Here is a 23,985-nt window from a genome sequence, read left to right on the forward strand (position 1 = left end):
AACAAATAAATCAAATTACAAGGAATTAAAAAAAAAAAAATCATACTCTGGAAAAGACTGGATTCGCTGCTGGTTTTCTAATATTCAGATTAGAGGAATGGCGGACATGACAGTTGTGTTGAGGTCCACACAGACAGAGTTCACGTCGAAGGCTCTTGGAAAGTTTTTTTGTTTGTTTGAACCTCCTCGGACATCCAGTCTTTCTTGTTTACTATTTACTGCAGAAGTGAACGCCCCCCCCCCCCCAACAGACGGTGCAATTAAGAGAAAAAAATAGCCATTTAGTGCCCCTGTCTTTATGGCAGTGTCTAGACTACAAGAGTGGCGATTCCATTTAGTGGGCACTAAAAGAGGTTAGCCTTCCACTCTCTTTCTCTACATTTCTAACGTCGTGGCTCTATTTTTGTCCAACCCTACTGCCACAAACCCAAACATGATCTCTCAGAGTGAGATTAGCCGAGAACCTGACCAGTGTGTGGGCCGCCGACACCTCGGTCCCACAACCGTCACCAAAATCCTCCACAGCGAGTGTGTGTGTGTGTGTGTGTCACACCATGAACTGGCCATTTACACAATAAATAAATAAATGAAAAAAAAAAAAAGTGTGCACATGTTCAATGTGTAGGCCAACCGCTTTAGGTCATACACACTAGTTATGTGTGTGTATATACCTAGTTATTTCTAAGAAGGCTCTGAGTCAGGACAAAGCGCGAGCAGTAAACATTGCGCCTGCTCAAGTATGGTCTCCAGGAAAAAAGATAATTGTGATAATATCAATAGCACAAAAAGCACAAAAAGTCGTGGAGTTTTGCCTATACGTTTCTGTTTATTTCATAGGTATTATATTAATGATACACAGGCCGACAGTCTGTTCCTCCTCTCTGGAATCAAAAGCACCAATGTTTGAAGCAAATAATTTAACGAGTGTTAAAGCTGTTAAAGTTGTAGGGGCAATGCATTTGGAGAGAGAAAGAAAAGCAGCAGGGATGAGGGAAAGGTAATTCAACATACGCCTATTTACAGTCACGAATGCATATTGCATAGGCTGCTCTGTACAGGGGGGGGGTATACTTTCACAGATTGGACGTCACAGTTCTCACAGGCGACAGATAAAAAAAAATTGCAGCCTGGAGATTTTTCTATAACTCGTTCATATACTCTGGCCGAGAAATAATTAGATAATGATTTACTATATACAAAGACCAGAGGGGAGGAGGGGGGAAGAGCTCAAAGTTGTCTGCGCAATAAGGATTCAAACTGTTTGTTACATTTTTTGATATTATTAACAAATTTGTCTATATGAACAATAGAATAAACACAATTGAGAATCGTGATAAATAGAGGGACATATTCAAGAACAGCATATAAATGATTATTCTAACCATGTAGGTCTTTCTGGGGATCAGCTAGAAATTCTCCGCCGCCCGTAGGGGTAATAAGAAAATGGCGACTTCTATCCCAGGCTGGCCTGTTCCTCCCACAGTCCACTTAAACATTGCACTGTTGGTGATATGGGCTCCTTTTAGAAAAAAAACGGTTATGCCCACGATTACAATTCAATGAGATTAGAGTAGGCCTTAATGTCACTGACCACGACTGTGACACTTTTCTGCTCCTGCTCACAAGAGGGGGTTTCCGGAGAAGTACTGCAGGCGATCCCTGCTCAGCTTCTTCTCTTTCATTCTTCTATTCTGAAACCAGATTTTGACCTGGCGGTCGGTGAGGTTTAACATTCGGGACAGCTGAAGCCTTTTCTCTTTGTTGATGTAAACGTTAAAGAAGAATTCCCGCTCCAGCTCTCGAATCTGGAACTTGGAATATGGACACCTCTTCTTCCTTGTGCGAGGAGTGCCTGGAGACAATAATAAACAAAACATCAGGGGAAATATTTAAATCAAAGGGTCACGGTCAACAAAAAAAAATATGATTTAACAATAACAGTATGTGCACACATTTTTTTACAAAATGAGGCTGTAGAGCTGAGGTTGCGAGTGAGTTGCCAGATGCAGAGAATTCCGTATCGGTGACATTAGTAATGACAAGGTTTCAGTCAACATTCATCAGGCAGAGTAGCCCAACTGGGGCTATCAGATAAACTGGCCATAAAGAGTGTTAAATATCCGAATCGCTCGGGAGTAAATAATATCAACTTACAGCCTCTAAGTACGTGTTTATCTGTTGTAAATACACAACAACAAAAGCAGTTCACCGCATTATGTGCGTCACATTCCGCCGGAGCTAAACTAACAATTTACACAATCTTTTGGCAGTGGGTCGAAATGCACTGCCCGTGTTTGCAACGGAACGGGACCTATGCGGACTTCGGTGGCCCCATAACTTATTATTAAACAGGTGACTGGGGAAAAAGATTATTTTTATTGTTTGGGGGTGTCTTTTTTGTTTTTTTGGTGTGTGTGTGTGTGTGTGTGTGTGTGTGTGTGTGTGTGCGAGAGAGAGAGAGAGAGAGTGTGTGTGTGTGTGTGTGTGTGTGTGTGCAAGAGGGACAAACAGCAGCTACAGCTAGCTTGTATCCTGCACTGAGCTAATACAATGTTCATGAAGCTAAACACAGAAATAGACCCTGTGTGCTGCAGCAAAACCAATCCCAGCATAAGACCAAGCAGATTTATCTTTTTTTGTTTTACTTCATGCTGGTCTTTCAAATTAACATTATAGGGCAGCTTGCATGCAAATCTTTAGTCGACAGGTGAAATGTAAATGGAAACCCTACACGGATTTGGATCTGAGCTCTTCAATTCTAGCGGCTGTGGAGGCAGTGTAATGTGCAGACCTCTGCATTCTCCTCAGGTGGACGAAGCATAATACACCGATCCGTTTAGGGTCTGCCGGTAAATGGAGGAACGGTTCTGATCCATCGACAGATGGATGGATGGATAGATAGATAGACATATAGATAGATAGATAGACATATAGATAGATAGATAGACAGATAGATAGACAGATAGATAGATAGATAGATAGAAAGACACACATTTAACCGTAAAGTGTGTAATACTCTGCGCAGCATGTCTTTCAGTGCTAAACGAAAGATTCACAAGACGCCAAAAGCAATGTTCTGCCCAATTGGTTTTTACTTTCGACAGCCCGACGAGAAAATCCCTTAAAATTCCCAACGCAAGTTCACGATCAAAGTTAACATTTGTCACAATAGCTCTCTCTCTTAAAAATTTCACAGACTCTCACCATTGAGGCGTCTAGTGTATAACATCCCCCCTTTTTTTTTCAAAGCGCGTTCCCATCGTAAAAATTCTTCCCGTTGCAAGAAAGAGCTTTGTAGGGTTATAATAAAATCCTTTGAATGCTTATAAAACTCCACATAAAATCTGACCGACAAAACACCGGGCTATCCCCTTAACCTTCCCCCATTTTACTGCGTCGGTATACCTACTCGAGTGGCTGCTCTTGTTGGCGTTGCCGTCCTTGGTTGTTGCGGTGGTGGAAGAAGTACACGAGCCTGAATTTGTATGTTCCTCTTCATCCTCCGGATCTTTTTCCTGCTCCGGGGCTCCGGGTGCGGAGGCTGTGGGCGGCTGCTGCTGCTGCTGCTGCTGCTGCTGCTGCTGCGCCGGGGAGTCGCTCTCCAGCTTTCCCCCCTCGCCCTTTTGTAAACAATGGTCCGACTGATTGTCCGTGCTGCTGCAGTATGCGGTCTCGAAAAAGCGGTCGAAGCCTTGCGGGAGGACGTTGTTTTTCCCCACGCCGGAGTAGAAACCTGTGGAGGGGTGATTGGAGCCCGGGTGGGTGTGATGGTGATGGTGGTGGCTGTACACGCTCTCGTTCTTCATGAGCATGTCTGTCATGGTGGATGGTGGGAGACAGTCCCTATGCACCAGATCCTCTCCCGAGTAGCACGATGCATAGCTGCTTCTGTGGTGCCATTTACTGGCGGGGTCCAAGCCGTATGAAACTTCCCGTACCGGCTGCACCTGGGACAGATTCGTGGAGTACGGGTAGCTGATTTGCCGGGACGGGGCCTGCGGGAGGAACGAGGAGACGGCAGAAAACTCGGGGACGTAGTAGGTGCAGCTGGGGAGGTAGATGTTGGACGCGCAGCCCGTTCTGTCCCCGAACTCGGACGTCCGGTCCTTGCGCGTCTGGGAGCAGAAGTTGCCCAGATTCACAGAGTTAAACATCTTTCTCCCTCTCTCGTACTCCGTACTATAGATAGATGTTTTGGATACGAGCTGCAGCAGAAGGGGGAAATTTGGGAAGGCGAGATGACGCGCAATCCGTCTAAGTCGCCCCGCAGACACGTGATCGAAAGTAGATATTGTCATATATCAATTTGGAAGAGTTGGATGTGTAGGAGTGGTTGGCTTGAGGTGAGATCGAGGAGGTTCAAACGAATATTTTTTTCAGACACCACAGGCGCACTAAGAAAACCAGTAACAGATTCCTGTTTGCTGGCTTATGACAATTAGAGAGATATGTGCTGTGTGTGTTTATGTTTATGGGCTGGTGGAAGGCTAGCTAAACAGCTCCAGCTCCTTAAACAGGCATAGCACACACTGCAGAGTGCACCCACTGGCATTCATTTCATAGTGTTATGGAGTTTTACAGGTAAGATTATTAATTACTACCATATTATTATTACTATTTTTAATTGTTACCATTATTATTATGACGATTTTTATTATGATCCTTATTTACCAATGCCACTTGACCACTTGTAATTATAACATTTCAATCACTGAATGAGGATTTTTCTGCCACTAACACACTGTTGCATACAGAACAGAATCTGCATTAAGAAAAAGGAGGATACGCCCAATAGGGTATAAATCTGTTGTGAAGTAAAACCCACGAGCTCATTCATCGTTTCAACATTTACAAAAAAAAAAAAAAGAAAAGTTGAATTGTGAATGGCTTGTTTTCTTCCCTGAGACACCCAATGACATTTTACACTGGCAGTCTGTTGATATGCAGGAGATCTTTTCACAACGGGTTATGGTAGTAAATTTGGTCCCATTTTTGGATTCTTTAATTGGGCTACATAAATCTGCTGCACACACGTGATTTTCAAACAGAGTTGTGGTCGAGCCCCGGGCTAATTATTAAAAATCATGCAACACATCAATTTATCAATTTCACTTAGTTTGCCACCAGATGAGGAAACTTTGCTGCACTAGATCAGCGGTGGACGAGTATAATTGTGTTGTTGGAGTGAAACTGGAGGAACGGTTACACACACACACACACACACAGCACATGATGTTGACTGAACAGGCTGAAGTAACCGGCCCCCTCTCATTATTCGCTTTGACTTTGGATCATGACAGAGCCCATGAAGGACAACTGCGCAATTCCAGACCCAAGTTCCGAGAGTTCCTGGTGGGATACCACTTCCACTAACGCCCTGGGACCGAGCATCTCCTCCAGTGGGGGACAAAATGTGCTTTATACATACACACAAACTCAGAGAAAAAAACCGAATTATTCCCTTCATATGTACTGAGGATGTTTGTATTATTCCAGTTCGCAGTGGTTGTTGACAACCAAAGAATACCCCCGCACTGTGCGAGCCTCTCTGAAAAATATGCCAGAGTGTAACATCTCCTTGGAATCCCTGAATGGATCAAATCAAATATTTTGGTTTGCAGCTCTCCTCTATAATCTTCAAAAGGCACGAGCAACAATTAGTCTTCCTTTAAACGGCTGCTTATAGGCCACTCACACTGGGAACGTTGACCAGGCAGCGTGAATGTATCCGACGTTTCCCTCTAAAATAAAATAAGTCCCAGCTGATGTTCCAAGCTGCTGTGATCATTTTATTTTTCCACCAGAATGTCGACATTTATCTGTGAGTGACTGTTAAAAAGAGAGAGACGTGTCGCCCGGACTTTTTCTCTCTCTCTATCTCTCTCTCCCCCAAACAAAATGTAATAAAATGAATGGTTTGGAGAAAAGATGCGCCTGCGTGTTCTTTCCTGCGTCATTGTAAACTTTTAATTGTACTGTTGAGGGCCATCTTGGACTCTTTATAGACTAACTGATACTATCACAAGGCGAAATTAATATGATGGCCCATTGTTTATGATTATAGGCTGCTTCCTAAATGTTGCAATAGACTCTTGAATTATTGTCCAATATTCCAATAACACTTTTGTTCCATTACAAACAGACCTACTTATGCGACACCTGTGTTGTTTGGAAATAATAGGGAGGGAAAAGTTAGTGTTTTTGGTGTAACAAGCGGCATCATCAGAACTCACTGGGAACAACAGAAACGTCCACTGCAGGGGTATTTGTGGAAGAAGACGAAGAAAAAGGTGGCATTGGCATTAGCTTGTTTATTACGCTAAAGAGACAAAAGGTTGTCTCACATGATGCATCCTGCCTCCAAGTACAAAGAAAGCAGACAGCTGTCCAGACACAGCACTTGAATTTGACCACTAAAATTCTCTCTCCGTCCACCATAAAAAGCCCGAATGGCTGTAGTAACGCTAAATTCCTTTGTTCTATAGAAAACCATAAACGTTGAGAATGACAGGAATTTGGATTTCAGCAACGAGATATTCTGCAGCAGTGCGCGGAAATTTTCACACCGTACAACAACACCGTGATGCTGTTTCTGCACTTTGGTTTTGGCCGTCCACGTAAGACACACAGACCTATCGGCCACTAATAATACATTAGGAGCCTCAAATTTTGCGTTTCGTCATTTATTGTAAAACCAAATATTTCAGCCGAATTATTAACAGCAACAGAGATTGATGAACTATGAAAATGCAAGAATTTGTAAGTTACTTGTGTCCCCCGTGAAGCACAGCTACTGATGAAATGAACGACCGCAGCTATGGAGATATTTGTGTAAACATCTTGGCCTGTAGCCTGCACGGACACATGCTCGACACATGCTGCAGCAAGAGTGTTGCGCACTTGCATGACAATAATAATAATAATTCGCACATCAAAATGTCAAGGTCCATTTGATCATTATAAAATATCTGGTACAACTGGAACCGAAAGGATAAAACACAGGACTTGGGTTTGAAGATTAATTTCTAAAACCTGAAGGGATGCCACACGAAATCGCTCACAGCGTTCGGTTCTGAATTACGACATTTAAAATGCATCCGCATACATCACTCAACATCACTCCGATCCCAACATCTGTAGAAAAAAAATACGACAAACATAAAACTACAAACTTATTTTTGCATCATGGTAATAATAGAAGACAGTCCAAAACAATTTTGTCAAATGATTTCTTCATCATGATCATGTCAATGGTGCGCATTAGCGCAGTATGAATAAGTAATGTGTGTGTGTGTGTGTGTGTGTGTGTGTGTGTGTATGTGTGTGTGTGTGTGTGTGTGTGTGTGTGTGTGTGTGTGAATAAGTGATGCTCTAATAAAATTCAAAAAAAATTAGGGCTTCTTATGAACACACGTGAAATAAGAAAAAATAAGGGGGCTTAGAAAGAGCACGCAGTACAAATGAGGAATTGGTGCGTTTAAAGGAGTGGGAAACAGCACTCCCGGCTGCGTTTGAGTCGCAGTATTTGTCATAATGTGACAAAATATGAGGAGTCAGCGTCCATCACTCGGCGATATTCGCCTTGCAAAGGTTTAAACACTGGATTGTCTTGCCTCGGAGCGCTCAGACCGCCGGTCAAAGAACAAGGTTTACCATGTGTTTATTTCCCTGTATGGACGAGTCACAGCAGTGATATTCCGCTAGCAGTAGGACCCGGGAAGGTTTGATTTGGTTGCACCAAATGAGCAGGCTTAGCATATGCATAGAGTTTGCACGCAAAGAGAATCTGCATCTGAGTCATATGTCCATGCTCATTTTGTATCACAAGACCTCGGTGCAATCATAAAAACAATATTGTAAAACGCAGGGATCCAATAATCGAGTTCAAAACATTCAGCTGGGTTCTGCACGACCTAAGTGTTGAAAACATTTGTCTTTTTTTTTACGTTTAAATAATCACTGTTGGACCAGCAACTTTACAACTGTGTCTGAGGAATGTCAGCTATGTATTGCTACCTAGCACCATAATTATAATGGTTAACCTGGGTGTCACCCTCTTGTTAAGAAGAACTGTCAGTTTGAAGAAAAAAAAATGGCGTACCCAAATATTACAGTGTTTTGGATGTGCGTCTATAAATCCTGTTGCCAAATGACACGACACCCACCACACTGGCACACAGAGACACACATCCAATGGGTTCAGTTCACCAGGACACTGCTGCACAGTTAGCTGGAGTCAAGGCTAAACGTGGGAAGCCCGCAATCATATTACTGTCCCCTCATGGCCTAGATAGGTTTAATTGGATGTAAGCCGGGCAGTTAAACTTGGTTGTATGAGTTGCGAACTGTTTCAAGCAACACTAAAGAGCCTTGTTTTCTTTTTTTCTTCTGCTTCTTTTTCTTTTTTCTTTTTTTTTACTGAGGTCTCGGTGAATGCACCGAGCGCGGAGCGTTTGCAGTGTCAACGAGGGCTCACAAGATAAGGATGTGTGTGACTGTTACATTTAGAGCAATCTCCAGAGTGTATTTCTCTTTCGACCACCAGGACATAAAGCTTTCACAACAATGTGTTAACTTTTTTATTAGAAGTATTAAATGATATCACATAACACCAGAAATCGTCCAGCGGTGACTTGCTGGCTCCGGTGGTGTGTCGTGTGTTATTTAGATGTCCAGGGGTAAGAAATCCGGAAGTGATTTGGAGCAGAGGAACAGTAAACACCGGAGTGGATCCATCGCTGGACAAATTATATATTAAATAAAATTAAGATTGTGTTGGATAAGTCACCAAAAGGACTCTAATACGCACAGCTTTATAACAATTGTATAAAAGTAAAATACAATTAAAATAAAGAGCACTTATGTTAAGACAGTTCTTCCGGCTATGGCCCGCCACGTGCCAATATATTTAAAAATAGATTTTTAGACGCAGCCTGAAGATCTCTAATAACAGCGCACTTGATATAAATCCCATTTTAAAATTACACGTGATAATGTGCTCAATATTTGAACACAATTCAGTGTTCACCATCTACTAAGGATTAATTGTTTCTGATTTGCGGAAATTACGCACAAGACGGCACAAAATTACGTACGATCAGCTAGCCAGTACGCAGCGGATTGTTGTGCAATGTGACGACTTGGAGACGATTTACTTAGTTTGGCGACAAAAAAAACCCAGTGAAAACACAATCTGAGTTTGGTTGTGTGGACATAACTTTCCCATGGGCAGAAATTATACAGATTTATTTTGTAAACGTTAAACGCAGGCGTTTCACTTGATGACATTTCTTTAATTATTTGGTTAATTTTTTGGGTCAAATAGTTTCTGTTGTGACCAGGACTCTTGTCGAGAAAAGAGTTATTTGTTGTGTGTGCACGCAGGGGGGCAGATAGGTGACGAACGGAATCGTTTCATAAGTGAATAAAATTTCATGAAATTAATTTGCCATCGTGTCTAGAACCAGTGCGAATTCAGCAAATGTGTATGCCATGTATAGTCAATTCAGACGAAGCGGTTGTTTTTACGCACCGGGGTCAAAATGCATTATTTTAGTTTGCACTGGCCTCGCACGGGAGTGACTCGCGATGTGCACCAAAAATAGAAAGCTCTGAGCTTTGGCGCTCACACACTCGGATATCTTTGAAATGCCTGCTCAAACACTTAGTGCTCGTGTTTGTTTTGCCGTCTGAGCAGCAGATTTTTCCAAACATTATCTCCAGAGCCCAGAGCTTTAAACACACAGAGAAACTGCACATATAATATTGATATTTCGTATAGGAAAAACAACGCGGGGTTTAGGCTACGATGCATGTGCACCGAACCGATACTGGACAAACTCGAACAGGTGACAGGGTTTTCCATCTAAAATTGTAAGAGCTTTAAAAGCAGGCACCGTCGGATGTGCAGCTCTGTGCTGCATACTTGACCTTCAGTGCGTCTGTTAGGGCCCGAGCATCGGCCTGGGCAGTCCACCTACAAAATACTAAACAATTAAGAAGAAAACACCACATGTAGTAGGTTGTCTCAAAGAGAGAACACGTCACTGAAAAACAAAACGATTAAATAAGACCGAGAAAATCTGATCGAGCAAAATCTCACTTCAGGCGCTGATAAATGCTGCAAACAGTTTTTACAGTGTTGTTTTTACTATGTCTTCATGCGATTTCATACAAAATGAGAAATAACAATTGTGCTATAATGGGATAAACAATGAGAACAAAATGAAAACAATTGGCTACCGATTTGCGATTGTAACAATCAATCAATTTCTAAATTCTGAGATGTTTTTTTCCCCCCTTTCTATATTTTCCATCAAGGACAAGCCTCTTTTGAGGCAGCAATGAAACCTCCACACTCCGCATTGGAGGTGGCTGAACGTGCGATGCCAGATCGAAAAACAAATTGATAAGAAGGCACATTTCAGAAGGAGAAGAAGAACAGCAGCTCATAGATGAACTCATTTCAAATCGTGTCAAAATCAATGACAGGCACTGAAGCGATATGGATCAGAAATCCACCTCATCCTTCCTTTCTATATCACATCGAGAAACACACACACACACACACACACACACACACACACACACACACACACACACACACACACACACACACACACACACACACACACACACACACACACACACACACACACACACACACACACACACACACACACACACACACACACACACACACACACACACACACACACACGTTAGTCGTAGGAATAACATGGCTTTCCATTTCTCCAGCCAGCTTCATACCATAAACGGCAGAAGGGTGGCGGGGGCGTAGACCACATGCCACACAAGTTCTCTGCGAAGGGCACTGTGAAGCTCACTGACCTTTGGGACTCGGAGACAGGCCCGCCATAAACAGATTTAGCCAGTCTCAAAGTCAAAAGTGCTCAGGAGCAGTGAAAGACCCATTGTAAAGACCCCGCAAAGCCAACGGAGATCTCTCCCCCGTTTTACAATCTAAATATCTTGAAGTTGTCTGCAAGGGCGAGAGATTTCACAGTTTAGTTTTGTCTTTTCCCTCTCATATTCTGTTCAAAATGGATTACATCGAATTGCAGACAAGCCATGCCTGCAGTGCAAACTATAACACGAGTTGCGAAGCAATTGTCATTTATATATTTTAAAATATAGGACGAGGAAAGGCAGGTAAAAGAGGCAATTGAATGTTTAGTGATTTGACGTGAAAGCACAAGATTACTTTGTGACCCGAACGAAGAGGATACACACAAACAAAGTCACACATGGCATCAACAGATACGTCCGGTTTGAAGTTCAAGTTAAAACTACATGTTCAGATATCTGCCAGGCACCAACCAAACACCAGACTCTTGTTATTCGAACAAACATACCACCGTTTATATTTTCTCCACAGGAGTCATCCAACTATATGCTGCAGACACAAACTACAGTTTGTTTCATTTCGTCTTAATCGGGATTCACGTTTTGCTCCGTGTTGATTTGATGTTTACTCCAATATTCCACAAAACGTGCAAATCGTCGCTGCTGTAAATATCACATAATAGTGAACTAAACCCAAATCGACTTGTTTGTTTTTTTTGTCTTTGACATGGATCCAGGGTAATATCTGTGTTCTGTCTTTTCCACAACGCCTGGCTGTGTTTGCGCATTTTTACAAGCTCGATTACACATAAAACTGCAAAAATAAATGATTCAGCCAAATTAGTCTTTTGTAAACGATGCAGTGTAAATTTCAACAGCGCACAGGGAAGAGGTTTCCTGACGCCTTTGTACCATTTTTTTTTTGATAAATATTTGGAGCATATATCCGACTGAGACACTGCAGAACAGTCAAATCCGTCATGGTGCATTTTTCTTTACATCTATTATTCTCCTTTAACCCATTTAACAAGGCAGTGCACAAACACGAGGCATTAGTTTCTCTCCATTCATGGTCAACAGTGCGTTTGATAGGCTAAATAAGATGTTGTTATGTATGATGTCCCGTGGATGACCAAATTCAATACACACAATTTAAGATCTCCCTAGTATTAATTCAGTCTGATTATTCTCGCAGGGCAGCAAATACTTCATGTACTCACGGAGGATACTTCACGTCAGCTCTCAAAACTAATGCATCCACTTGATTGAATCGTACACGAGCATATGAATGTTGCTGCGAGTGCGTAAAGGGCTGCAAAATAAAACATTACGCCTGTATTTCTCTTATTATACTGATACTGCAATTCAGATTAAGTTGCTAGCATGACTAACATACATGCTAATATTGTGAGGGGTCATTGCAATGAAATCATTATCCAAACCTCCTTTTAATCAGATGTATAAATATATACATACAGAGCATTTTTCCGAAAATATCAGCCTGGCGCATCTGATGCTGACTATACGTATATTGAACACTCACACAATTTTAGCCGACTCGTTGATTTGTAAAGAATATTTACAGAGGTTGTTTTGAAAGCAAGTATTAAAGTTATGCCCGTTTTGATGTCGAAACACTGGCGCACTGCGACGCGTCCAGACGGCCCTTTTTTCATATATATGACGTTATAGCTCTTATATTCATTCTACACACTGTTGTAAACAACACACACAGAATTATGCATTATTTTGGCATTAGGTTGGTGAATATATACGAATGGTGGGTAAGGATAAAAATCGAACTCATTGGGGAAGGTGCGTCATTGCAGAGAGAAACTGGCACAAATATAAGAGGCTGCACCAACAGCACTACTGTACAGACAGGAGACTATACTGCAGCAAGGTTTTCATAAGCCCCAAAGCCACTCGCATCATGTGATATTCACACTGAATCTCTAAAAAAAACAACTTAACTGATACATGTTCGAGTCGACAGTGAAGCAAAACTCCTCGCAGAGGATTGTGCGAGGTATTGCGCACACGTCATTTTCTGCATGTGTGCATATCTGCGTTGTGATCATGGACAGACTGACTCAGGAAGGCCCCCTTTTTTTCACTGGGTCGTGCTGCAGGAGCGGCCGAGCACAGTTCACTGCAAAGGCAACATCTGATCTCAACATTGGGACAGCAAGTACAACAGTTTCCAGTGAACACACTTCACCTAACTGAGACTGGAAGCTGCTTGAGGAAAGACGCATTGATGTTTCGTTAGTGAGCAGATAGGAAAACACTTGCACAGCCCTGCATTGCTCTGACACTCCTTATCCAGTAGGAAGAGCCTGGTGGATTTTTTTTATTTGTGTTTATTGCACACACATCTATGGGGTTTGTAAATATGTGTGCCATCTCAGAAAGATTTTTTTTCCCCTGATGTGTGCACATATTCATAAACCACGTTTTGACGCATTCGAATCCCTTAATGCAAACCAGAGAGTGGGCACAGCCAGTGCAAGAGGCCCGTCTATGTGGAGCACTGGGGTGTAACCCTATTACTGCTTTACAGAGCTATTGCGTGTTTAGTTGGGCCGTTATAGGCTTGTAGCGCACAAGTGACACTGATTAAGTCGAACTTCAAGGGAAACCACAAAACTCACAAAAAAATGTATTGTCGTTGTGTTGTTGTGTTGTATTTTCTCAGACTACTACTCTCAAAATAGGAATAATATGCAATGCAAGATGGAGTACAGAATATGTATCTGGGCGCCATTTTGCATGGACAGATATACCTATGGTCCACCTTTGTATCTGAGAGGACATAATAGAACAAGAGCGACCTGTGTGGGCTCTTATTGCTCATAGTTCACAGCATGTACAATTATGTGCCAACAAAACACCCTCTCAAATGCGAACGAATGTCCCATTAATGTTCAGATCTTTATTTCACTGCGGTGGACACATGTATTTTTAAAACTGTGTTCGCCAACAGGTCACGTCTAGTAAAAAATAATCCCGCCAGTCAGCACTCAGAAAAACCCTGATTTGAGAGCAGGACACTCGGGAGGAGCGGAGCCCAATGACAGACTGAGGGAAGACCAATAAACATTTCAATATTCTGTTTATTGAAGACCGTACGCATATACATTCATATCATTATTACTTTTACAAGACAATGTAGCAATCCTTACAAGCGCGAAGAAGGGAATGCAGTGAGGGACGAAGTATAAAGGAACGAGGACAGACAACTACTACACTGGAACAGAGTTTCTTTAAATGTCATGTATGATAAAACCAACAAAAAAGACTCTTGCACACCATATTCACTCTTGGCAGTATAATATATTTAGGCCTACATTTCCAACCCGCACAACCACACATAGGCTATGGAATGCGATATTGTACAAGACGATCAATAACATAACGCACTATTACATATCGATAAGGGATCCTGAAATAGAGGATGCAAATAGTAACATGTGTCATTTCATTTTACAAAGTTATACACTTACAAGGTAAGGAGAGGGACGACGATGAGGACATTGCGAGGAGCAAGTACATTAAGTAGACTTGGTAGGCCCTCCGTCCTTCCACCATATTATTAATAATAATGATAATAATAATAACAATAATACATTCTTTGTTGAGGTTTGTGTGAAAAATGATTTAACTTCTATTCGCTTTTTGACTTGTTCAGAAAAAAAAGGCTTTTAGAAAAAGTGGCCCGCAAAACATGACTTATATAATTATTTCACATTCATAAACATGCTGCAAATACTTTTCACTGCTATAGCTTACTCGTTATACATGACAGATAATTGCATTCGCCCCGAATGAAGGGAGCACACAGGTAGGCCTATTATTGAATGTTTTTAAAATGTCTACAGATTTATTTTTTCATTATGAGCACCAAGTTTCAGAAACGCTATATTTTAGGCCTAAAAAACGCGTTTCCGACCCGCAGCCGCAGCTTTGGGCGGTTCGACCGAGCGGCCCTACAAATGTCCTTTAACACCGCTGAATATTTTCATTACAGATCCTAGTGAGTTTATTGTAAAATATACTTTGTTTTTATTTTATTCCACAATCTTTTCGTAGCAGCTCAAAACCGTGTTCCAACGATGATCCTACTCTCAAATGAAGAAATGCAACCCATGCAGGATTCTGTGATTGTTGTGGAGACGAGATGAAAGGTGATACAAAATAGTAGGGGGGAAATTATCTTTCAGAAAACTTGTTCGCACATGAACAAAGTCAGGGGCAATTATTGTTTCAATGTGCAGTCATAAATATATGGGTTAAGGATTACGTTGCAGTTTTTTTCTTCAGTCCTGCCTCTCCTCACGCAGACTGCCAGACTTCCTGCCCGTGACCGTGAACGTGCCCACAATGTGTGACGAAAAACTATGGAGGGGAGATAAGGAAGAAGCTCCTCTTGCCCAACAAACTGTGGCTGTTGAAGTATTTAACAACTGGGATTGCTCTTAGTCACTTCCTAACCTCAGAGAAATGATTGCGCGGATGCGGCTCCAGCCTGTCAGCCAGGCTTTCTCTGTCTCTCTGGCTTCGCTGTTATTGTTTAGGGCCTATTTTGGGATTTTAACCAAGTGGTCCCACTGCCTCATTATTTTCTCTTGACTTAAAGGGGAACCGGCCAATGCTGTCATTATGTGTCATCCCGAATCTCACCAACTGCCTTGAAGAGACATTTGGCAAGGTTTACAATTAGGGCGTAGACAAATCTCTTGACAGATAAGGAAAACCAAGAGATGTGTCCTGCACAGAGGATCATCCTCACAGCGTTTTGTGTGCGATTATACCAAACGTGTAGGCACGTCTCACTGAGGAGAGCTTTGAATCCCAGATAGTGGCTTGTTTTGTTTTTTTGGGGGGGGGGGGGGGGGGGCGGGGGTGCTTGTGCAGCCCGCACCTTTTAAGAAAGAACAACAACAAAAAAAATCTGAAAATGTTGTCGGAATTGCCTGCAATTTGAAAATTGGATTGACGAGTGCATGCATTGAAATAAGACCTAAGGGAGCGTAGAAGGTTTTGGCTTTTTACTGCCTATCGATTCACCTTCTGCCGCATCTCTAAAAGTAGGCCAAGGCTTGCTCCCTCAGCATGAGTCTCTTCTTCTTCATCCTGCGGTTCTGGAACCAGATCTTGACCTGTTGGTCGCTGAGGTTCAGCCGGTCGGAGAGCTCCCTCCGCCGCTGCCTGGTGATGAACTCATTCAGCATGAATTCACCTTCCAGCTCGGCCAGCTGAAGTTTGGAGTACGGTTTGCGCTTCTTTCTGGTCCGAGTGTGCATCGGGTACCACGGGGCACCTGGAGGAGTGGGAGGAGGAAGGTGGGGTGGGGTAGCGTAGGGTTGGGGGTTGGGGGTCGGGGGTTGGGGGTTCGGGGGTGGGGGGGTCGAGGAGGGGGGAAACTACGGATTAGTCACCACAGAAGCAAAATCACGGTCACATCCAAGGTTATGGGGAGCCTGCAGGGTCGTCAGATGTCCGACAAGAGCTTTGTGTACTTGGCTAAATGAATTTAACATTCGATCAAGCATCAAACTGGAGCAGCCATCAGAAAATTGCATCTCGAAGTCCAATTACATGACGGCGATAAAACAAGGAGATTCTCGTAAGATCTCTGCAGCCGTGTGTATATATAAAAAGTATTTCCTTAGGCCAGATGTTATATCTGTGCTTTGCAGAAGATCCCAGAAGTGGGGGGATTCTGCTTTATACTGGGATTTACCGTAATGACGCCTCTGCGAGCTGTCATTTCCTCCACACACACACAACCAAAGTGGATTTGTTGTGGTCTCCCCCCTGGGCTGCCTGGGCAGATCTGATCTCGATTGCAATTTCCGGAAAAAACAAGGGCCAGTGCAGTTTGGCACCAAATTCCGACCATAAGTGTTCATTTTACATATTTACATATTTTTGGTCAGGCTCTGCTATTGAGACCACTGAGCTATACAGCAGTTCGTGTCACAGGAAGTTTTTTATAGTTGCAGTTAAAGTAGCATTAACGTGATCATGAAGCCGCGTGCTTGCAAAATACCCCGAGTTTGGGGGCATATTAAATGACTCTTGAGTACACAGCGACAGATATTAATTCTGTTTACGAGTCATTAAAAAGAAGACTCTCATCTATCCGATGCAGTCAAGCAAAGCGGCTCACCCCCTTTAAATCACCGCACTAATCTGTGTATGTACAAAGTGCAGAGTCGACCACAGAGGTGGCCGAGGCACCGCAGAGCCTCATCTACACTGTGAAAATGCGATGACAGGACCGACGGTTTATCCAAAAGGCAGTGCGCAGTGGGATTTGGTGAGGGTTTATGTATAACTGTACACTATACCACATGGCGTGTGGAGTATTTTAGGGCAACCCCTAGCGGCGTTTGCACACCACGCAACTACCCCGCAGGCTAATCCAGGCTGCAGGCTGTGCATCAACACAACGAGCTCCAATGACGGTTTAATACCGAACGAGTAAATACCCCGCGTGTCACCTTTCTTATAAATGACGAGGACATGCGCTCAGAATTATTGCGATTAGAAATAACAGCACCAACCTCCGCCTGCGGCTATGTTGCTTGAATGGCTTCCCGGTGACACCAGGGTCTGTGTGTCGCTGGATGGAGGCTTGCTGCCCTCGTTGAGCAGAGAGGAGCTGGAGTCCGACTCCATCGACTGACAGGACGGCGGGTCTTGCGTTAGCTGCTCGGTCCCGTAATCGTACTTGGAGAAGGCGGCGGTGCTGCCAATTCCACTGTGCATCCCGTGGTCAGATGTTAGGGATGATGTGTCTCTCGCCCTGTCCTCTCGTTTGAGGCTGCTGCCACCTGAGCAGGTCTCCCTGTTCCCGTTGCCGTTGTTGTAGTAACATTTGCCTTCTTCTGGTCTGCTGATCTCACACGACCGATTGAAAGAGGGGTTAATAGACACGGGGCTGCTAAAGTAGGATTGAGAGTATCCATTGCACGGCTCCGAAGGATTCCACGGGAGGGAGCAAACATTGTCCCTTCTCGGGTAGGAGAGAGACGGTAGCCCCGCCAGTTGTCCCCCTGAGGCTCTAAAATTCGGAAAGTAAAAGGTGTCTCCAGTGTGGATGTTAACCAAAGGTCCCACAAACCCTGGATTAAGGAGATTATGCTCGCCCATTTCCGCGGGCCCGACCAACAGCTTCTAGTTTATTGCAATCTGACATTTAACATAGTTAAACCTGGAGGGGCTCCTGATTGGTCCCCCTCGAACCACGTGGCCAGGCTAACTTGTGTTACACATGGTACCACCCACTTGGTCCGTCTCATACAAAACAAAACAAAACATTAACTTCTGTATAACAGAGGTTTATACGCTTTTTAAAAATACCATAAACCTTTTTATTAAAAATATAGAATCTTGTTTTCCTCCACTTGAGGAGTGCTTAGTCCAAAAGGAGCCCGAGCTGCTTCTCCTTTTACACTCGTGGAACTGTCCATGGTCTCGTTTAATATCTTTATAAGCTGGCTAAAGTTTTTTTTAAATACCATTTCTTATGAAAACTGTTTTTCTAGAAGGAGAGGGGCGCACATACGACATCTTGTTTTCTAGCAAATTATTGTTGAATTCCACGTCACATAAAGCTGTGATGTCCCAAGTTTACAAGCTTGTTTTAAGAAAAGACTGATGCTCATTGCCGCACTCTACTCATATTTACAGTAACGGGGTCAAGCAGGTTGAAGCCACCGGCTCTGTAAAAGGGGACGACATTCTACAAGGTTACTTTAAGAGGGTATATTTCACATAATCTCCTCTAGTACACCTCACATGAACAACTTTAACAGATACCTCCAATAAACGTGCGCAGCCAAACTCTGGTGGGATTGTTATACCTCTCGCAATTCTTTTATATGAATTTTACAAGATATCAGAGGGCACTTAACTGATTCATCCAGCCGAGAGTCCCTCTGCTTTATATCTCGCTAATTGCTTGATTTGTAGACGCACTTCCGAAGACACTGAACAAATATGAAATGTCATATTCTTCTCCTCCTCTGTTCTTACAAAAAAAGGCCTTTTCTGAAAACTAAAAAAAAGGGGGGGGGGGGACTTTTCACCACAGTGAACTTTTTCCGCAGAAAACTTAATATGATAATATGCACAGGATTCTGGCTTTCTGCCAACAGCTGGCGTGAGGTTTCTACTGTGGTCTCTTGTCATCAAACTGGCCAACCATCATCCTCATCTTCTTATGACTGACCCTATACTTTTTTGCATTCCTCTGCCGGGTCCACAGACTTACACTCACTAATTGAAAAAATACACCCAGGACTTTCCAAACGTTTATAGCTTTGGACATTACAATCAGCCCAGCAACAATGTTTCAAACCCCCCTACTTTTATAAATTCATAATTTACCACCGTCCATTCTTGACTTACATATAAGGACAGGCAAAATCAATTAATGGATCTGAAAAGTTGTCATAACTCAGCAGTGGCGGGATGCTTATGTCTAAAAATTATGGCAGGATCAAGGACAAATAGTTTTTGACTCAACGATGACACGGAACTGGAGCAAGATGAAAAATAAATCCACAAAATTACCCAGACACACGTGCACGGGACGTCGCCGTCGATCTACTCAAGTTCAAGACACATGGAGTCACGTTGAACTTGATATTGAACTCACATAGTCAGTTTGAATAAATGTAAGAAGATTAAATGTGTATGAATTATATAGAATAAACACAAGAGCATTTTAGGCCGTAGCAGCTGAAAGTGAGGGCTCGTATTCCAGGGAATTAAAAAAAAAAAAGAACGTGGATACATTCTAAGTTGATTCGCCAGCTATTTTCTCTCATTTAACATCTACTTCCTTGAAGTAAGAAAAGCAAAACCACTGACGAGTCCCAATGAAAGAATGAAAGGATTATTTTTGATGAATTGATAACTAGTTTAACGAAGCTGGGGAACAACATGGATGTCCTGGGTCACAGCAGCTTGTACATGCGTGTGCTGAATGCCCCTCTGGTAGTGTGTTACAAAAAGAAAATTGCCGATGGAGTGTTATGTGAGAACACAAGCGTTCATTTAAACATTGGTTTGGGAACAGTTTGCCAGGTCAGACGATATTTGATAGGTGCATCCGTCACTTGCGACCATATATCCCATCGAACCCGAAGGCAACCAGGCCTCGCTCTCTTCTTAAATATAGAAAGAAAAAATATCAAATGTTTGAACTGGAGTAGCTGCAGTTTCATCCCGCCCCCTTGGACTCGCTGCTTCTCCTATCGCTGCACATTCTTGCATCTAGTTAGCGCGTAAGGCAAACCCAACGTCAACGCACCGGAGTAATACACCCCTGCGTGGCTCGGTCTGACCAGCAGCACTGACAGTGTCTCGGTATCATTAACGTGTTTTCATGGGCGAGTAGTGTCCAGGCTCGAGTCGACCACTTTACCTCGGGGGAAGGAGGCCATGTGTTGCGCCTCCTCGCCTCCTCGCCTCCTCGCCTCCTCTCTCTCTCTCTCTCTCTCTCTCCCAACGCCTCCGATCCACAGCACAGATTCGTAATTTCACATGCTAACAACTGCTCGTCTGTTCACTGCATCGTTTCTAGCCCCGGTGATGATGTCACATGTGACCGTAAGCTACGGGGCCCTTTTTTGGTCTTGTTTCGAAAAGAGAAAATCTACATTTTAAAAAAGTAACGTTGTAAAACGAACATACATATATATATAGAGAGATATATATCTCTCTATATATATATACATATATGTATACTGTATATATAAGCACTGTCAAGGTCACTATTGAAATTACCCTCCTGGACTCCACTGGTCCTGTCCAGACAGGGTAATAGCCTAAACAAAGGGCTTTTCTTCCCCTTTTCTCTCCTGGAGTCTGTGCAGTCAGGTTGCCACAGTTGTAGCTTTGTGCAACCCTCTCACAGTTTCCCCTTCGTAGAAAGCGGAGCACCGAGGGGAAGCCTGTCGAATCCACAGAGAGTGGCAACGTTTTCGTTGGAATGGGGTTTTTTGTTTGCAACAACAACACAGAATTTTTTTTTTATGCGGCTTCGCTACATAAATATCACCGTCCACTGGAGCTAACACCAAAATGAAGTGCTTATTATTTTTGTTTAAATTCTCAAGGATAACCAGAATGTATCTGGATTTTCTAATATTTGAATTTATACATTATAAAATACGACACATATTTATAGTGCATCAAGCTGAATAAGTCGTGTATGAATATGCAAATTAATCATTGCAAACTATCATATGGGCCTTAAGTGAAGCCTTTGGGATACAAACATTTGAACTTGACCATCACTTTGTGTAAAGTTACAACGCGATAATGTGCCGCCACGTATTTACTCACAGGAGAAAATATCATTTTTTTGTCATTAATAAATTAATTTAATTTTAAATTTGCAGACTGAACATTTGTGTGTGTGTGTGTGTGTGTGTGTGTGTGTGTGTGTGTGTGTGTGTGTGTGTGTGTGTAATCAATCAGGAAATCCAAAGGGTAAACTGCTCATCTACTGCAAGAGTGTATTCATGATTAATAAATAATCATGAATAATGTCATTAATAAATTATGACATTTCAACCCACCGCTGACTCATAGCGTCAGTCGGGCTCAATTCCATAGTGCAATTTTTCAATTAACACTTTTCAAAATATGTTTTCAGTATGTTCTTAAAGCTACATATGTTTGCAAAAATGTCAATTAAAAAAGTGAATAAATGATGAAATATATAAAACATCTGAAACTAAAAACCCTGGTTTTCTCTGTGGTCTTACACTGCTCCGACATGTCCTTTTTTCCAAATATTTCGAATTCACTCCTACAGTAGCATTCCATCACAAAACTATGCCTTTAGAGCGTTAATGCAAATTTTAATAAAAACATCAATCTCATAACAGAATGCGTGAAAAAGAGATGAGGACAGATGTGGCTTTAGGTGTAACATCTGCGTGTGCATGCGCAATGCACTGTAAGCGCAGGCCCTTCCATCGTTCACATCTGGATCACACACTTTTCCACGCAAACGATAAGGACTGTCAACCCGGTATTTCATAAAGAATGTCAAGCGTGCTGTAAGAAAAAATGAGCCACACCTAAGCCGCAGCCATGGACCGTGAGAAAACAAATGAGCTGAAGCAAAAATCTGCCCAAAGTGCAGAGAGTTTGCAGCACTTCCTGATATTTTCCTCTGGTCACCACCAGAGGTTATCAGCCCCCTGTCTCATGGCTCTGACGAACAGCGGCCTGCAGCCTCCAACACGCAACCAATAGCAAATGCAACTTTCCCCTTCATTTATATATATTTTGAAGGCAAAACTCGGTGTCTGGTGAGACTGCAAAGTGTGTGAAGACGTTTAGATGAGTTTATTATGTTGTGAAAAAGATGCCGTTTGGTTTACTGAGAATATTCTGGCTCTTTGTTCAGCACAGTACTTGTTCATGTGTATGTGGATAACTGTATGTGCCACGTTTAAAAAGTTAACAAATTATATTCCAGGAAAGTTAATTTGTATATCGCAGAGCTTAATTTATTATATATAACGTCAGTTTTTGTTTGTTTTGTTTTTACATTTGTACATAATGAATGTGCGCACTACTTCCACATGTATCCATTGTGAATTTAGTTATTTTTGTATTAATACTTAAAATCATATATTAGTGAAATTTCAAAAGTAAAATGAAATACACATACTTTCGAATAATTTGCATATTTTACTACTTGCATTATGGTTATGTGACAGAATCTCAGCTCAGACATTCACTATACTGACACTGCCAGATTAAAACAGACATAACATAAACATTTCAGTTATAATGTTCTAATATATCGACAGTCAAATACATAAATATAAAGCTGCCCCATTTTTCTCTCAACTTTGTCGTCGCTGCGCAAACTTCAATTTGAGGAGAATATTTCTTTAAAAAAATGAAGCACAAATGCGCCCGTCGCTTCTTATTATTCATCACATTTCAATTAACCTTTGACGGTTGAAAGCAGAAAATTTGTCGTGAGATTAATATAAGTATTAATAATGCAAAGTCCATGTAGGCCTGCTGCCGTATAGAAGGAAGAAAATGGCCCATACCTTTAATCGTTATATTGTGGGCGACGTCGTATTATGATTTCCTCTCGCTGTGCAGACAGTGTGGCTGCTTGCTGCGGATAACTGGTGTTGGTGAGAGACGTCAAAAGTCCTACCTGTCCTCCGTGGTCAATAACACAGACCTCATGATGAGTGCATGGAACCGTTGGCGCGTCCAGGGGCATCGCCCAGAACAAGTTAGGAACAAGAACTTCTGCAAAACAAAACAAACAAAACAAAAAAGAATTGAGCCCAAATGTTAATGCAAAGCTCAGAGCGACGGTCAGAAACGCGGGTCAGAGGATATCGCTACACTTCCCCTTTTTTATGTATTTATGGCATGCCATTAAGTCCGGCTGTCTAGACAGGGAAATAACACCTTGTTTGCCTACAAACAAACCGCCGGCCCCTATTTATTATTCACAATCTGCCGTGATGTCAAGGTCAAAGTGACTGCATAGTCATGGTCAAGGGTAAATCGGGAGACACCAGAACTTTCCAAGAGGATTGAAAAATACAGGAACGACGCAAAGTGAAAGCTCAAGTCTGACCGGCTTGGAGTCTAATCAACCCCCCCCCCCCCCCCCCCTCAGAAGATCTGAAAGAAGCTGGAAAAAGTGACACGAGCTGCCTTTAGACAAGTTTAAAAAAAAGAAAAAGAGAAAAAAAGACTACAAGCATTATTGCAACATCTGAATTATTGGGCTGATATTTAGGCCACATACACGGAGGCCGCGTGTTTAATTTCATTTATACGTCTGACATGAAGACGAATCTGCGTCAAGGTGTATACATGGATAGGCGATTAAAATACAAAATATAAAAATTAAAATCAGCTTTCATTACACTCGTGACAGGCGTGGCTATAACGTTCATTTTCCAAATTATTATTGTTATTATTTTCATAACTGTGGCTACAGGAGTCCAACTTTTGAGACATTATGGTCTGTATACTTAAGACTCATCCGTATATGTAATTTAAGAAAAATAACTTCCTGTGATATACAAAATGTGAGAGTTC

The 23,985-nt window shown here is 42.3% G+C and overlaps 2 protein-coding genes across 5 annotated transcripts in view; both read right to left on the reverse strand.

Moving 5' to 3' along the window:
- Positions 1-816: 816 nt before the first annotated feature.
- hoxc11a (homeobox C11a) overlaps positions 817-23,985 on the reverse strand; it is a 73,936-nt gene continuing 50,767 nt past the window's right edge. For 2 of the 4 annotated variants that reach the window (XR_004795159.1, XR_007030474.1), the window contains exons 3-4: positions 22,968-23,178; positions 1,720-1,852 (exon numbers count right to left, since the gene is read on the reverse strand). Coding sequence is in view for 1 of the 4 variants with exons in the window: in XM_035643932.2 (XP_035499825.1) it covers positions 1,620-1,852; positions 3,410-4,298 (1,122 nt within the window). In the remaining 3 variants the exon portion in view is untranslated. Of the gene's footprint in view, positions 1,853-3,409; positions 4,299-22,967; positions 23,179-23,985 lie in introns of those variants that run through there. The other 2 variants (XM_035643932.2, XR_004795160.1) reach the window with 2 other exon arrangements.
- Positions 15,770-18,822, reverse strand: hoxc12a (homeobox C12a). Its single transcript, XM_035643936.2, has 2 exons — positions 17,439-18,822; positions 15,770-16,189 (listed from the first exon to the last, which is right to left on the reverse strand). The coding sequence occupies exons 1-2, from the start codon at positions 18,025-18,027 to the stop codon at positions 15,951-15,953; spliced, it is 828 nt and encodes a 275-aa protein (XP_035499829.1). The 5' UTR covers positions 18,028-18,822; the 3' UTR covers positions 15,770-15,950.

The sequence above is a fragment of the Scophthalmus maximus genome, chromosome 3, assembly GCF_022379125.1.
Source record: "Scophthalmus maximus strain ysfricsl-2021 chromosome 3, ASM2237912v1, whole genome shotgun sequence".
NCBI lineage: Eukaryota > Metazoa > Chordata > Actinopteri > Pleuronectiformes > Scophthalmidae > Scophthalmus > Scophthalmus maximus.